At 37.7% G+C, this 16,045-nt stretch overlaps 1 protein-coding gene across 10 annotated transcripts in view; it reads left to right on the plus strand.

The window, feature by feature from the left end:
* DNM3 (dynamin 3) overlaps positions 1-16,045 on the plus strand; it is a 596,153-nt gene that overhangs the window by 547,911 nt on the left and 32,197 nt on the right. For all 10 annotated transcript variants that reach the window (XR_014014161.1, XR_014014162.1, XR_014014163.1 and 7 more), the window contains one exon: positions 8,851-9,015. Coding sequence is in view for 7 of the 10 variants with exons in the window: in XM_081221443.1 (XP_081077569.1) it covers positions 8,851-9,015 (165 nt within the window). In the remaining 3 variants the exon portion in view is untranslated. The remainder of the gene's footprint in view (positions 1-8,850; positions 9,016-16,045) is intronic.

Raw genomic sequence — 16,045 nt, forward strand, 5'->3', positions numbered from 1 at the left:
TTAATACCCTGATTCTAAAATGAATGAGCTTTAAGAATATCTGTTAAACAAATGGTATGATGGATGTAATAACTTGAAATTTCCCTGCGGTTATGCATTTTAGATAAGAAAAGTAGACTTCCAAAAGCATAGATTACTCTTTTGAGATGGTCATTTTTGTTCCTAGTCTTCAGGTATTATCTTCTTACAAATGAACCCACTAAGATTTTTCTTGTGATCGTAATATTTGCTTACTTGAGTATGAAACATTTGTGATGATAGTGACGTTATAGAATTAGCAGCATCAAAAGAAACACTCTGAATCACAGAAGAGCTTTCATCGTGACCAACATCATGAAGAATTGTTTTACGTCTATAAGGCATTTCTCACAGGACTATATTTGGTCATCCTAGTAGCATTTGGAAGTACATCTTTCATTTCAAGGTATTTATAGATCACTTTTGTTGGGGGGGTGAGTATCAACCCCACCCTAATCAAGAATGGAGAAGAGGTAATATTATATAGCAGTTAAGAGAATATATTCTGCAATTGGAATATCTGTATGGAATCCCCGCTCTACTACTTATTAACTAAGTGACTTTAAGCAAGTGAGTTTGCTTCTCAGTCTCCTCATCTGTAAAATGCAAATAACAACAATAATAATAATATCTACTTCATAAGGTTGCTGTAGGATTAAATGGGTCAGTGAATGTAAATCAGTTTGAAAACTATCTGACATTTTACTGTCATTTAGTGAGATTTTTTTTCATCATAACTTTCAATGTAGAAATGTTTCCATATGGTAGAAGTCAGTCTACCAATTTGGTTGAAGAAAAAATGAAAAATATAGCCCATTAACTAGCATATGTAGTAACGTAACAAGAATGCATCAATGTAGTAATGGTATCCTCTAAGGATTATCTGAGCATCATTTTAGCCCTGTAACTTTCACCTTTTTCTTGTAGATTTGCCATCAACCATTATGATCCCTGCCTTCAGGAAACTTTCATTTTGGTTAGGGAAATGGACATTTACATACCTAACAAAGATACAAGACAAAGGATAAAAAATCTAAACTGAATGTTCAGAGGGTGTTGTGTTTTAGCTGCAGCATTCAAAGATGTGTTACATTCATGCTAAACTGTGAAGGACGAACAGGTGGAGGTATAAGAAAAAAGTTTTAGGCTGAGAGAACATCATGAATATCTAAGTGTTTTATTCATTTGGACTCTTTAGGGCATAAGTAACAGAAATTAAATTCAAGTGTACTCAACTTTTAAAAAATAACAAAACCATTTACTGACTGGTATAACTACATAATCCAGAGGTAGATAGAGCTGTCCCAGCTGGATCCAGACATTCCCATAATGTCTTTAAATATCTGCCCCCTCCATGTCTCAGCTATGCAGTTCTCTCTGTTGACTTCATTCACTGGCAGGTTTGACCCCTCTTCGCTCTGAGGCAGGCTAGCCCTCAGGCTTACATCTTAAAAAGTTTTCATCCTAACTGAAAGGGAACGTCTCCTTCCTAACAGTTCTGACAAATGTGCTGTGATTGGCTTTGCTTGGTCACGTTGCCATCTGTCATCGCAGAGGCTAGGCCAAATGGGTATTTGGGGGACTTGGCCCTATCAGTGAGGTCCCATCTAACCACCAGGACTGAGAGTGGGGAGAGGAGGCTTCCCAAATTTATATTTGGTCTACCAACAGAGGAGGGATGGCAAGACCTGTGATAGAATAGAGATGATGAAGATGGATTATTTTTTGACTCATCTCTCTCTCCCTTAATCTAATTGCATTAGATTTCTCAATTATTAGTGAATGCTGTGAAGTAAAGTTAAATCATTAGAGTGGGACCATTTTAACTCCCCATCCCAGCCTCCCTGATCTTCTGCTTCTCTGAATTCTTACAGCACCTATAAACTCCACTAAGCAATGTAACACTGAATCACATACTATTTTATAATCTATAATGAGACTGTATATTAGCATTCTCCAGAGAACAGATAAGTTCATAAATATGAACTTATTATGTTGAAATAATAATGAAATACCTGCCTCAAAGTACCAGACTGTAGCCTAGACTATCCTCAAAGGCTTCCTGGAGCATGTTTCTCCCATTGTTTTTTTTTTTTTTTTTATAAGTTTCATTGCCTGCCTTTCTGGCCTCTGCAAATTAGAAGTGAATGACTGGGAGTGGGGAAAGGCTCTTAGTGAAACATTCTCCATATTGTGAGGCTAGAAAATTCAAAGCAGCATTACCATGGAAACAGTATTTTCAGAATGACAACCTGCTTCACTAAGAAAAGTTAAATGATATTTTTTACCCTTTTTTTTTAAAGGGAGTGGAGAATTGTATAACAATAATAAGATGCTTTAAAAGGGGCAAGCATTGGTTATCTGGAAAAATCACTTGTGTAGATCTGTAGATTAACTCCCAAAGTTCTCCACTGCTGAGAAGAGATGCAGCAAACTCCTCTTTAGCTCAATAGTATGTTTATGTGCATATTATTGCCAGGATACTTCGGATTTCTATTATTCCACTTTTAAAGAGTTGCAGTCACCAGCCTTATTTAGATGGTTTCAATGATCCTCAAAGAAGCCTATGGCATAACTAAGTAAGAGCTTTAAGGAAAGGAAGGAGACAGAAACAAAACATATGAAAAATAGATATCCTGATCAAGCCCAGAGCTTCTATAGTGGATGCTTTGAGGTATCATGGGAATTATTTCTGATTTGGCTCTATCATTCTTTTACTTGTTAAAGTTTCAAGTCTTTAGGAGAAAGCCTTTAAATTAAAATTTTGGGGCTTCCCTGGTGGCGCAGTGGTTGAGAGTCCGCCTGCCGATGCAGGGGACACGGGTTCGTGCCCTGGTCCGGGAGGATCCCACATGCCGTGGAGCGGCTGGGCCCGTGAGTCATGGCCGCTGGGGCTGTGCGTCCCGAGCCTTTGCTCCGCAGCGGGAGAGGCCACGACGGTGAGAGGCCCGCGTACCGCAAAAAAAAAAAAAAAAAAAAAAAAAAATTGGAAAGCAGCCTGTTTCTTGAATAATGTGCAAATAATATTAATTTTTATAAACAATTTTACATTTATAGTGCTAAGTTGCTATTTTTGATTGTTTAAATTGCATTAGATTTCTCAAAAGCTATTTAGAAAAAAATTACAATAGGAAGGCTGTCCATTGTTATTTTTCAGAAGAAAGCTGGTTTTCACAATATTATTCACATTTTGTAAACAGCATCAATGAACCTGCACATAAAAGGTTAAATGTTTGCAGACCATTCTTTTTTGCCTGAAAGATCAGAGACAAATTATTATTTTTATTTTACATTCCCTTGATGAGGATAATGATAAACAGCTGTCACTTCAGTGCTTGGACTGCAAAGAATCCTATTGCAATCCTATAGTTTAAACAAAGAAAAAAATACATAGTCATACACAGTATTCATACAGAAAAGAGAATGATAGAGAATTTGCTTAAGACTGGAGTTAGAGAAAAGGGAGTATTTGCTCTCTGCAGTTACTCAGTTAAAAGAAAAGTTCCACATATGTACATTTTCCCCATTCATCTTAGACATACTGGAAGGGGAAATTACTCCTTTCTTTCTTTCTAAAATCAGAAAAGAAATTAAATTTGCATTTTGAATTCTATGAGTCCCCATAATGCCCATGGTATTATCAGAGTAGTTAAGATTTGAATGTAACTGCGTGTCTACTAGTATTTCCAAAAACTAAAGAGAATTTCTAATTGTTTTACTGGTTATTCTGGAACGTTTCTTTTTTTAATGTTGAGAATTAAACTGTTCAGTGTTCTCCATTCACTCCAATGCTTTGTTTATTATTTGCATCTGATTTCAGAAAGTGAATGTCAATGTCTTTTGCATATTTTTATATGCAGAAATTAAAGCAAGGCTAAATGTTAAGAATAGTGTGAAGTGGGGAAATTCAGTGTTTCTATATGACAATAAGAATGGTGGTATAATTTTCCTGGTGTTTCATGTTCCTAGAGGTTCTTTTAATAAATGCTGTTTATTCTGGTTTTCTCTTTTGGCACAATCATTTTTTTTAAACAAATATCAGTATTTAAAATGACATCTTTTTCCTAGAAACTCTTTTTACATTTATTATTTTATCTGTGAAGCTAACTTGATACATTATAGATTTTCCCCTGTTTCATAATACTTCTTGATTTTTTTATACCTAAGGAAAACCAGAAATTGGATTCACATTATATTCATCTTACACTTTTTGAAAACGTTTCAGCTCTCAGAGCCTCAGCATGCTCTTAAGTTGACAATAACAATGGTACCCACCTCCTAAGGTTGTGGTGTGGATCTTCTATGTAAAGTGCTTATCACAGTACCTAGAACACAGTAAGTGCTCAATAAATGTTCCTGGGAGAGGTAGTATGTTGATGCTGAAATGCCATCACCCCCTGTTAAATACAACAGCAAAATCCCAGTATGTTTCAGATCAGAGAGACAAACTGAATTGTACTTTATCCATTATGGAGGTTTATATTGTTTTATGTGAAAGATGTTTTCATTACAAAGCTGTAGGTCATGTGTTCTCACTTATATACATAATTTCATCATCATTTTATCATCCTCACTATGATCAAGTAGTAGTGGATCCTCACTCATCAACTTGCAGTTTCTCTCATCTCCAATTTTTGTAACAAGTAGGCACTCTTGGAGATCCTGAAATGCACTGAGGCAGCTTTCTTTCTTTCTTTCTTTCTTTCTTTTTTTTTGTGGTACATGGGTCTCTCACTGTTGTGGCTTCTCCCGTTGCGGAGCACAGGCTCCAGACGCGCAGGCTCAGCGGCCATGGCTCACGGGCCGAGCCGCTCCACGGCATGTGGGATCTTCCCGGACCAGGGCACGAACCCGTGTCCCCTGCATCGGCAGGCGGACTCTCAACCACTGCACCACCAGGGAAGCCCGAGGCAGCTTTCTTGATTTAGGTAAACCCTTTTGTAGTGTCAGCTCCTCCTCCTTCTCTTTCTCTGGTGCATCAAGCTCTGTTCTAGGTGCTGAGAAGGGAGAGAAAAACAAGACCCCAGAGTCTAATAGGGGAGAAGCATAAAACTAGGCTGGATAAAATAATAAACAGTAGTACAAGACAAAGATGAAGTACAGTACAGGGAGCGGTGGAGGGTCTGAGGGCCATCGGGAGTTTGTCTAGAAGAGGTGATGGTGGAGCTGGGTTTTGAAAGATGAAAGATCTTCACAGATGGGAGGAGGGGATTCCAGGCAAAGGGACTAGCTTGCAGAAAACATGGTGGTATAAAAAAATACAGTTTGCCATTTTTATATGGTTGGAATTGAAAATGTCTTGTGCTCAGATTTTTCAACTTAAATTTCTGTGATGTGTGTTGAGAGTCAAGCGGCTCTCTAACTCATTCCATGAATATTCAGAAAGGAGAGAAAGAAACTAACGTTATTGAGCACCCATGAGGCCCTTAGCTACGTTACTTCATATGCATTATCTCATTTAACTTCCACAGTTTTCCAGAGAAGTGTATTCCCATTTTAAAGATGGGGAAGCTGAGCCTCAGTTACATTAAATAAGTGAGGTGTGGCCACACAACCACTACATGATAAAGCCTGAATTTGAACCTAAAGTTTTTACTTTCAAATACAATACCCTTAAAACAACATTGCAGTTACCACTGATTCTTAGAATTTGGGCTCAGTATGGAACACAATCTGCAGTGGTTTTTATGCCCTGGAAAGAAGTTTGGGAAAACAATTGGTTTTTCACTGCCATGGCTGACCTTCCCTCTATCACTTTACCACTTTATGGCCTTAGCTTTTTACCTATTTATCCCAGATCCTATTGTGCTTATATTACAAATTAATAATAAAAATAAGGAACTACCTGATTTAATTCTTTCAGTGACCAAAGACCATTTAAAAAGAAATGGTATAGGGAAACAACTGTTATTTTTGAAACTTCCAATCCTCTCTCTTGCTGTAGTAGCAGTAAGATGCCTCAGAAATGTCCTCCACAGTATGGTACTGGCACAAAAACAGAAATATAGATCAGTGGAGCAGGATAGAAAGTCCAGAGATAAACCCACACACATATGGTCACCTTATTTTTGATAAAGGAGGCAAGAATATACAGTGGAGAAAAGACAGCCTCTTCAGTGAGTGGTGTTGGGAAAACTGGACAGCTACATGTAAAAGAATGAAATTAGAACACTCCCTAACACCATACACACACAAAAAACTCAAAATGGATTAAAGACCTAAATGTAAGGCCAGACACTATAAAACTCTTAGAGGGAACCATAGGCAGAACACTCTGACATAAATCACAGCAAGATCCTTTTTGACCCACCTCCTAGAGAAATGGAAATAAAAACAAAAATAAACAAATGGGACCTAATGAAACTTAAAAGCTTTTACACAGCAAAGGAAACCATAAACAAGACGAAAAGACAACCCTCAGAATGGGAGAAAATATTTGCAAATGAAGCAACTGACAAAGGATTAATCTCCAAAATTTACAAGCAGCTCATGCAGCTGAATATCAAAAAAACAAACAACCCAATCCAAAAATGGGCAGAAGACCTAAATAGACATTTGTCCAAAGAAGATATGCAGATTGCCAACAAACACATGAAAGAATGCTCAACATCACTAATCATTAGAGAAATGCAAATCAAAACTACAATGAGGTATCACCTCACACCAGTCAGAATGGCCATCCTCAAAAAATCTACAAACAATAAATGCTGGAGAGGGTGTGGAGAAAAGGGAACCCTCTTGCACTGTTGGTGGGAATGTAAATTGATACAGTCACTATGGAGAACAGTATGGAGGTTCCTTAAAAAACTAAAAATAGAATACCATACGACCCAGCAGTCCCACTACTGTGCATATATCCTGAGAAAACCATAATTCAAAAAGAGTCATGTACCACAGTGTTCATTGCAGCTCTATTTACAACAGCCAGGACATGGAAGCAACCTAAGTGTCCATCGACAGATGAATGGATAAAGAAGATGTGGCAGATATATACTATGGAATATTACTCAGCCATATAAAGAAACGAAATTGAGTTATTTGTAGTGAGGTGGATGGACCTAGAGTCTGTCACACTGAGTGAAGTAAGTCAGAAAGAGAAAAACAAGTATTATATATTAACACGTATATGTGGAATCTAAAGAAAGAAATGGTTCTGAAGAACCTAGGGACAGGACAGGAATAAAGATACACACATAGAGAATGGACTTGAGGATACGGGGAGGGGGGAAGGGTAAGCTGGGATGAAGTGAGAGAGTGGCATGGACTTATATATACTACCAAATGTAAAATAGATAGCTAGTGGGAAGCAGCCGCATAGCACAGGGAGATCAGCTCGGTGCTTTGTGACCACCTAGAGGGGTGGGATAAGGAGGGTGGGAGGGAGACGCAAGAGGGAGGAGATATGGGGACATATGTATAAGTATAGCTGATTCACTTTGTTATAAAGCAGAAACTAACACACCATTGTAAAGCAATTATACTCTAATAAAGATGTTAAAAAAAAAAAAGAAATATCCTCCAGTTGTCACCCTGAAGTATGGGGCCAGACTCTCAGGACTGGAAAGTGACCACTGTGTTTTAGAGTGAGCACATATTATTTTAATATTTTTAAGGTGTTAGAAGAGCAACAGAAGCCTTTATAAATGTTTAGAACTAATTTCTACCTTTGTTATTGTTGATTTTTGTGGCCTACAAATATGCCTTTCACACATGCATATTGATCGAAAGTTAACTCTTATTTATAGATCTCTTTAAGCGATTCAGCACAGTGCTTTGCCAAGAACTGATTGGATGATTAAAAACCCGGCAGATCAAAGCATGTATGTACATTTCCAAAGAAAAGTACTCCATGTCCACATTGGAAGCAATAAATTATTTTCCCCTTTTATTTTTTGCATTCATAATTAAATCTTTCCAAAGCTAGAAAGTAGCCAGACCACTAACAATATTTGTATCATGTTCTGGGGCTTAGATGGTTCAACCTGACTTGAAATGGAGACCATTTGTTCTAAATTGATTTCAATGCCAAGCCAATAGGTCAGTCCTTAATGATGAAGATGCCATTCCAGCCCAGCCTCTGGTGGATAAGCCAAAATTAATTAACTCAAGTCACAAAGTATAGAAAACAGATGCTTCTCTCATGTTGCAGAAATAAATGCTTTGTGTATGAATGTGTTCTGTTTTATTCAAAGAGTAACAAGTTAGAAGTTAAAATTGTAAGTTTTTCACAGTTGAGCCAGCCTTTAGTAGTGATGACAGAAGCATGAATTTATATAACAAATTCCAGCAAGAGCATGGAAAAATGAATTATCCCCTATATCTCTTATTTTGGCTCCAGGCCAGGCCTAGGAGATTTAGTTTTAAATCTGGACTGATCCAAGTGCTGATCCATTCCAGAGCAGACCTAGGAGTTCCAGAACAACACCAAGGTTATTTCTAATCTATAGGATCCCTGGAGACACCTCCCAGAAGCGTACATCTGCATCATATGTTTGGATTCAGTTCTTTGGCCAGCTTGCAAATGGCTTAAGATTAGATTGTTCTCTGGAGGTATGTTGTTAGGTGCACTGTTTATCTGGTCATCCATCTAAACATTCATTCAGACTTACAATACTTGCTTTTCCTCAATTGTGGCAGGCTAAAGGTAGAATAATAACTACATGGTTCTGATCTCTTTTCAGAATTAATGGCTGTTTGATAAGATAAAGATGTTACCATCTAGTAGTACAACTCCAAATTCAGTAAACAGAAGTCTTTCATCTGATAATGTCTGGTATTTTTCTCTTCTGAATAAATGTGAAATAATCCATGTTTGACTTTCCTTTCTGTTAGACTGAAAATGATGAGAATGGCCAAGCAGAAAACTTTTCCATGGACCCACAGTTGGAGAGGCAAGTGGAGACCATTCGCAACCTCGTAGACTCCTACATGTCTATTATCAACAAATGTATCCGAGACCTAATTCCAAAAACGATAATGCATCTTATGATCAATAATGTAAGTAATTATAAACTGTCTCATTTTAACCTCTAACCCATCCTAGTGTGGAAATTGCTCACATTCTCTTCAGCTTCTTTGTGATATTTTCTGGATGGTCAAAATACTTATCACCTAGGCTTATCATTTTCCATTACAAGTGGTAAGTGACTGACGAGTGGAAGAGAACTTAAGAAAGAAAACATAAAACTTCTAGATACAGTACAGTGGTATTCCCTATTGTCTGTCTCCTCTAGAAGGGTGTGAATTTGCTTACAGTAAAGCAGAGCAAAAATACTCTAGTCAGGGTATAAATTAGTTGCAAAGCCACCAATAAAACCAGATACCCTGGCTCCTAGACTTTGAAATTAAAGGCAAAAGATATTTATACTCTTCTGCATACACACACATACTGAATATGGCAATATGATTATTTTCACCTTCTAAAAACTATGGAATGCTATTTTAACATGGGAAAGGGCTTTTTGCCCTGTCCCCTTGGCTACAAAGTCAGTTACCTTTTCTTTTCTAAGGTAAAGATGATAGAGCCACGGATCTCAAAGTGCCTGCTAGACTAGCCATCAGTTGCTCTATATTGCATAGAATCTCTCCCTTTTCATGGTTATTTTTATAGCAGTCAGAAGATGATACTTAAATTACATGGTCTGGTTTGGTCCTTTTGGTAGCTACTTTGTTAAAGTATAAATAACATCACAATTTGTTTGAGAACTTATCTTTTAGATAAGATAGGCTATAATGAGGTGTTTTATAGTAGGCTTTTCTGACTCTTGAAAAGTGAGACACCAACGATTTTATTCCTAGTTATCTTCTAAGGACACCTTCTTATTTAAATCAATGATATATTATGAGCATTTACTTGTAATAAATAAAAATTAGATGGTAAAGTACTGACAAGAGCCCCACACTAGAATTTAGGAGAAACCTGGATTCTATTCTTGGCTCTGCTACAGACTCTGTTAACCTAAGACAAATCCTTAACTTCTTTCTACCTATTTCCTCCATATGTGAAATATGAATCATAGAAAAAGTACCTGGCTTAGGGATTTGTTCCACAAGATAGCATATATGGAAGTACAATGAAAAGTATAATTGTAAGAAACTAATATGGCTGCCTACTTAAGAATTGTAAATAACCATTATCCATATATAAAGATTCCTTTCAAAATTCGAAGTATGACAATCCATTTGTTGTTCATGATCTATGAGTTTCTTGACTTTAAGAAGCCCCAAACAGTCACAGGAGCAATCTTGTTTTTAACTCACTCTATTTTTGTACACATTCCATTTATTCAAACAAGGTTAGAAGGATGCTTTGAAGCATCAGCAGGTAAGCAATGTATTGCAAATATATTGGAAACTATAAATTATGTACTTAAGCTTGGTCAATGGCCTGCTGTGTGACCTGAAGCAAATCATTTGGCCCCTCTGAGTTGAACTCAGTCACCTCTAAAACTACACTAAGAACACTGAACTACCCCACAGAGTTGTCAGAGAACATCATAAGTGTGACTGTATGCCATTTTGAAAAATATAAAGTACTAAGCAAATAGTCTGTTTTTTAAATTACCCTCTTAACTTCACTTAAATGAGTTCAGGTTGTTTTGCCATGGAATCCAGGCACTTGCTTATTTAAACATTTTCCTGATTAAGTATCATTTATCTTTTCACTGTTTTACTGAGAGTCATTAGTGCTGCCATCAGTTCAAACGCTGCTCTGCTCTGCACTATATTAAATCATCAGCACAGGAAATAGCACTTCCTGTCTATAGCTGTGAGGAGTGGCTTGACATAAATTAGTTAAAAGGAAAAAAAAACCTGTTGCAGATCTAACCTACTTTCACCTTCTCAAGACACACACACACACACACACACGTAATTGCCCTCACTCCTCACTGGTGTGCTCACTTCATGAAATGGCGAAAGCCCCACCTACAGGGTATTATCCATGGAAGTAAAGTTCTGCTAATTGTCTCCAGGGAGACCTCACAAAAGAGTCATGAGAAAGAAGACTTCAATTAAGATCTGATCTCCAAGGTCAAACCTTGAAGTAGAGATTAATAGGAATAAGGAGAAAGCAAAAACATTATGTAATGCTGGATTCTTATGAAGTTATGGTTATCTTTGTTTGAATTTAACTTTTCATATCTACCAGAAAATAGTTTTACACATCTAGGATGACTGCTTTTCTTTGGGTATTATTTTATTCACTTTTTTACTATATATGTAAGAGTATATAGTTTTATATATATAATATATATTTTAAATTTATATATGTAATTATGCATATGTAAAAATACAAATCCCTTTTTAAAAATGTACTCATATTCTCATGGCATTTTATTGTACAGAACGTCTGAGCCCTCTTTGTTCATTCCAGAAGAATTTGTTCATTCCTGTTGAGTACAAGGAACAGAAACACAGTGAACACCCAGCACTGTGTCAGGCATATGTGTTGACTTTTTTTTTATTTAAAGTGAAGAGATCTTCAAGTGAGAGAATTAATCATAGAATCACAACAAGAAAACAAATACTTTGACTCCTTATTCTGAATTCCATCCACTTAACCCTGCTGTTTCTAAAAATGGTTGTGGGTGAGAAAGCTAGTTGTTCCTCCAGAGCCAATAAATGCCTAAAACCGGGTCCTCTATTTGTTGACGATCACTATTGAAAGTGGTGCTGTGGCTTTTCCTCTTTGAAATGGGAGTGACTACTCTGCCTTCTGAAAAAGAATATGTTTCAGCCAACTTTCATAAAGTTCAGAATTTGGTGGGCAGTTTCCTTTGAAAGTTTACATTAAGCGTTCTGCCACTCAAGTCTCCATATGGAATTGTTTAAGAAATTTAAAGCCAGCAATAAATGCCTCCCCTCAGACATACTGTAAGCCTTTGTCTATTGAAATGCAGCAGCTGTTTCATTGCTTAAACATACCAGGTAACAGCAGCACAAAGATATAGCAAGTTTACGACAGGCGGTTGTTCTAGACAGGCTACAGGCAAAGAAACAGAGTTTTGTTTGGTACATTAAAGAAAACACACATATAACGCCCCACAGCAAGCATATTTTGATGGCCTCTTCTCTGTAGCTCACACCACCAGAAGTTCTCCATCAGAGAATCAAGAAAGTGGATCCAGTTTTACTCGAAAAGTATTACTGGCTAAGCGGCACACAATTCTGTGTTTGAACAGAATAGCCACCTACTGGGTACTCATGATTTTGTCCAGTTTCTAAATGAAGAAATTGAGGCCCCAAGAGGTTTAAGTGACTAACCCAGCGGGTTCATTTTACTTGAAGATTTAATTAGGGTTTGTTTGAATATGAGAAACAATGTTTTGTATCTTAACTAGTAAGTGATTTAAAACATTGTCCCTCATATTCAAACAAACCCAGCTAATACAAAATAGAATGTAAAGTTTTTTATGAAACATTTTAAGAACCAAACATGAAACTTAGAGGCATTTCACACTTGGACCCTGTGCCCATGGACCCCTGGAGGTCCACGTTCACTCTCCTTGGCCATTGATGCTTTGGTGGAAAATTAGTAACATGTGCCCTAGTTTCAAAACTTACGGTAACTTTAATGTGTATGAAGTAGAGTGTTATTTTAAATGTTCATTATTTGAGGGAAAAGTACATCTTAAATGCCAGAGCACTGATTTGCTTCCACGGGTCAAGAATTCTGCATCCTGCTCAAGAAACAGATCCTGACTAGGACCCAGAAGCCCCACTCTTGCTCCCCCTCCCCTATCACTCCACACCCAGGGTAACACTCCTGCTTTCTTACACTGTAGATGAGTTCTAACTGTTCTTGAACTTTGGAATCATACAGTACGTACTTTTTTGTGTGTCTATCTTCTTTTCTCGACCTTTGTGAGTCAAAGGATGTTACTTTTTTTTTTTTTTTAAAGAAGGAAAACTTCGTTGGTCTTTAGCAAAATGAAATCCCTCGGAAATGTAAAGCAGCCTTAAGTGGAAATGAGAGAATTGTGAGATCTCAAAGAATCACAAAATTCTACCCAAGTCGCTCTCTAAAACTAAACAAAATTAAACTTCTCAATTAAATTTTTATGTGCATATTCATGTGAATGAGAGTTATCACTGTCCCATTCTGTAGTTCCTCCTGCCTCAAAACAAAGAGATTTTAAGGAAATGGTCTCCTTAGTAAACTGAATTGTATGAAAACTCTATAAATGCCTCTTCTGTTTGTGAAGGCTTTAAAATGGTTGTAGTAATAAAGACAAAGAAAGTTAAAGATCCAAAAATACTGCAGGTTGCTAGAGAAGGGTTAAAGTAAGAAAGAGAGGAAAACATGTGGAACGTTTTTAATGACCTCACATTCCTTTACACTGAGCAGAACGACATGGTGCGGTAATGCCTGTTTATCTAGCCTGTAGAGTCTGAACTGGAATGAGGTTTTGTGTATGAGAATTTTTTGGTGAACCACACAAAGATGTATAGGTTATAAGGTGTTATAATTAAAGGCATAAATATTATTTCAAATCTCACATCCAAGCATAATTAGTTTATGTCATGTTCTGTGAGGTATTTTCTAAATGCTATCATGTAAAAGGGATCCACTTGCCCTCCAATTGTGCAGAATCCTTGGTTTAAATATTTGTACCATTGACATACAAACTGCTCAGAAAGTCCCTGAAGTGTCTGGAAACTCCCCGAAGTCCCCCACCTTTGTTCCAGTTGTAGCATTAGAAAGTGAGGCTAGCAGGAGGAGAAGAGTCTTTCTAGAAGTTTTCTTAAGTGCAAAATAAAATGTTAACTTATGCTTTATGTTGAACTACGTCACTTGATGCCAGCACTGTTGCACTAACTTCCTACCTCTTCATACCTAATGCCAAGTTAGACTATATACTGTAAAAAGAATAGATTTTGTTGATGGAGCACTGACTAAATGCTAGGCATCATGCTAGGCAATTTATATTCACTCTTTCACTGGATCCTTGTACCAACTCTTTTTTTTTTTCCTTCCACTAACTCTTGAGGCAGCTCCTACCTTTAACCTCATTTTACAGATCAGGAATCTGAAACTCAAAGAGGTTAAGTTATTTGTCCAAGAACAATAAGTGTTAGAGCTAGGACTCAAATTCAGAGCTGTCTGATTCCAAAGAATATGCCCTTAACCACTGTGCTATATTGCCATTTTCTCTCATGCTAAAATTATTCATATTATTTCAGAACATTGCCAAATCTGTTGGATAGTAGGCAACTATCCAACTATATCCATCTATGTTACAGTTTTAGTGTGTAACATTTTGATGTGGAAGAGTTGATTCAAGGCAGATCTTTGATCAAAATGCTGAAGCAGGCTCTTACTATTTTATTTCGTGGTTTGTTTGACAGTTGCTTCTTAATTCAGATCTGCTTTAAATCTATTCTTGGAAGAATCTTCTTTTAAATTGTGTTTAATAGATTCTAAGTGATACTCCAGGAAGATGTAAAGCTTCAAAAGAGCTTAACCCAACTGATGGTCAATGCCAGGAAACTTGTCTGGTTTTGAGTTTGGAGTTGCATCATCTCTCCAAGTGGAGACACACACCTCACAGTGGAAGATTTGTGCAAGCGTGCATGACTTCTTGGGTACCTGCAAGTGTGTCTGGCAGTAAATAAATCTTCAAGGAGGGGAATGAAATATTTCTTAAGCCAAATTTACTATCTTCTCTAAATCTGACTTTCCTTGACTTCCCCTCACCCAGACCTCAATGCTTGAGGTGTCTTTGTTCCTTTCTTTGTTGCCCTTCACATCCAAACAGCACCAAGTCCTGTTGGTTTTTCCTTTATAATGTCATTTATATCTGCCCATATTTTCTATGCCACGTACTAAATTAAACCCTTATCATCTCATAAATGATCTGCAATGGCCTTCTGACAGATTTATCTCTACTACCACACTTGCAAATTATTTTCCAATCACAGCCAGATTGATTTTCCTAAAATTCTCTTTTATTATTTCACTTACTTGTTTTAAAAGCCTTCCAGGGGCTTCCCTGGTGGCGCAGTGGTTGAGAGTCCGCCTGCCGATGCAGGGGACACAGGTTCGTGCCCTGGTGTGGGAGGATCCCACATGCTGCGGAGCGGCTAGGCCCGTGAACCATGGCCGCTGAGCCTGCACGTCCGGAGCCTGTGCTCCGCAATGGGAGAGGCCACAACAGTGAGAGGCCAGCGTACCACACACACACACAAAAAAAGCCTTCCATTGCTTCCCATTGCCAAGTGGATAAAGTTCAAACACTTTTCCTTGACATTCAAGGCCTTGACACCTGGCCCAGGGTTATCTGGCCAAATTTACCTTCCACAGCTATCACACATAAACCTTCCCTTCCACCAGACAGTTGCCCAAATATGTCTTGCGTATTAGATTGCTTCCACATTTAAATCACTCCTGGTTCACAGAATATGTGCAGAGAATGCTTTTTTTTTTTTTTTTTTTTTTTGTGGTACGCAGGCCTCTCACTGTTGTGGCCTCTCCCGTTGCAGAGCACAGGCTCCGGATGCGCAGGCTCAGCTGCCATGGCTCACAGGCCCAGCCGCTCCGCGGTATGTGGGATCCTCCCGGACCGGGGCACGAACCCGCGTCCCCTGCATCGGCAGGCGGACTCTCAACCACTGCGCCACCAGGGAAGCCCGCAGAGAATGCTTTTTATTTCACCACAACAAAGCTGTGATTTAGCTGAATTTTCTGATTAGTAGAATTATCTACATGGTTTGATACCTTTAAAAAATAGTGAAGCTATGTGTTTTAGAGTCTTGTCATCTCTGAGTTACAAATGTAACTACAACCCGGGAATTTTGAGCATCTGACAGGTGTTATGTTGTCTACTTGAATTAGTAAGAATTAAATATACTGGACTTTGGCCTTTCTTAGAGCCAGTGACTCTAGATAAGCACTAGCTTTCTCATTTAACAGAGAAACTGAAAAATCCAAGTTGCTTTATTTTTCTAGGCTTAAGTTAATTGGCATACTTGTGCACCACACTAAAATAATGATGCTTAAACATAAATTATCTTTTCTAAGCACTCA

This window comes from Mesoplodon bidens, assembly GCF_964165515.1.
Source record: "Mesoplodon bidens genome assembly, chromosome: 2".
In the NCBI taxonomy this organism is placed as follows: domain Eukaryota; kingdom Metazoa; phylum Chordata; class Mammalia; order Artiodactyla; family Ziphiidae; genus Mesoplodon; species Mesoplodon bidens.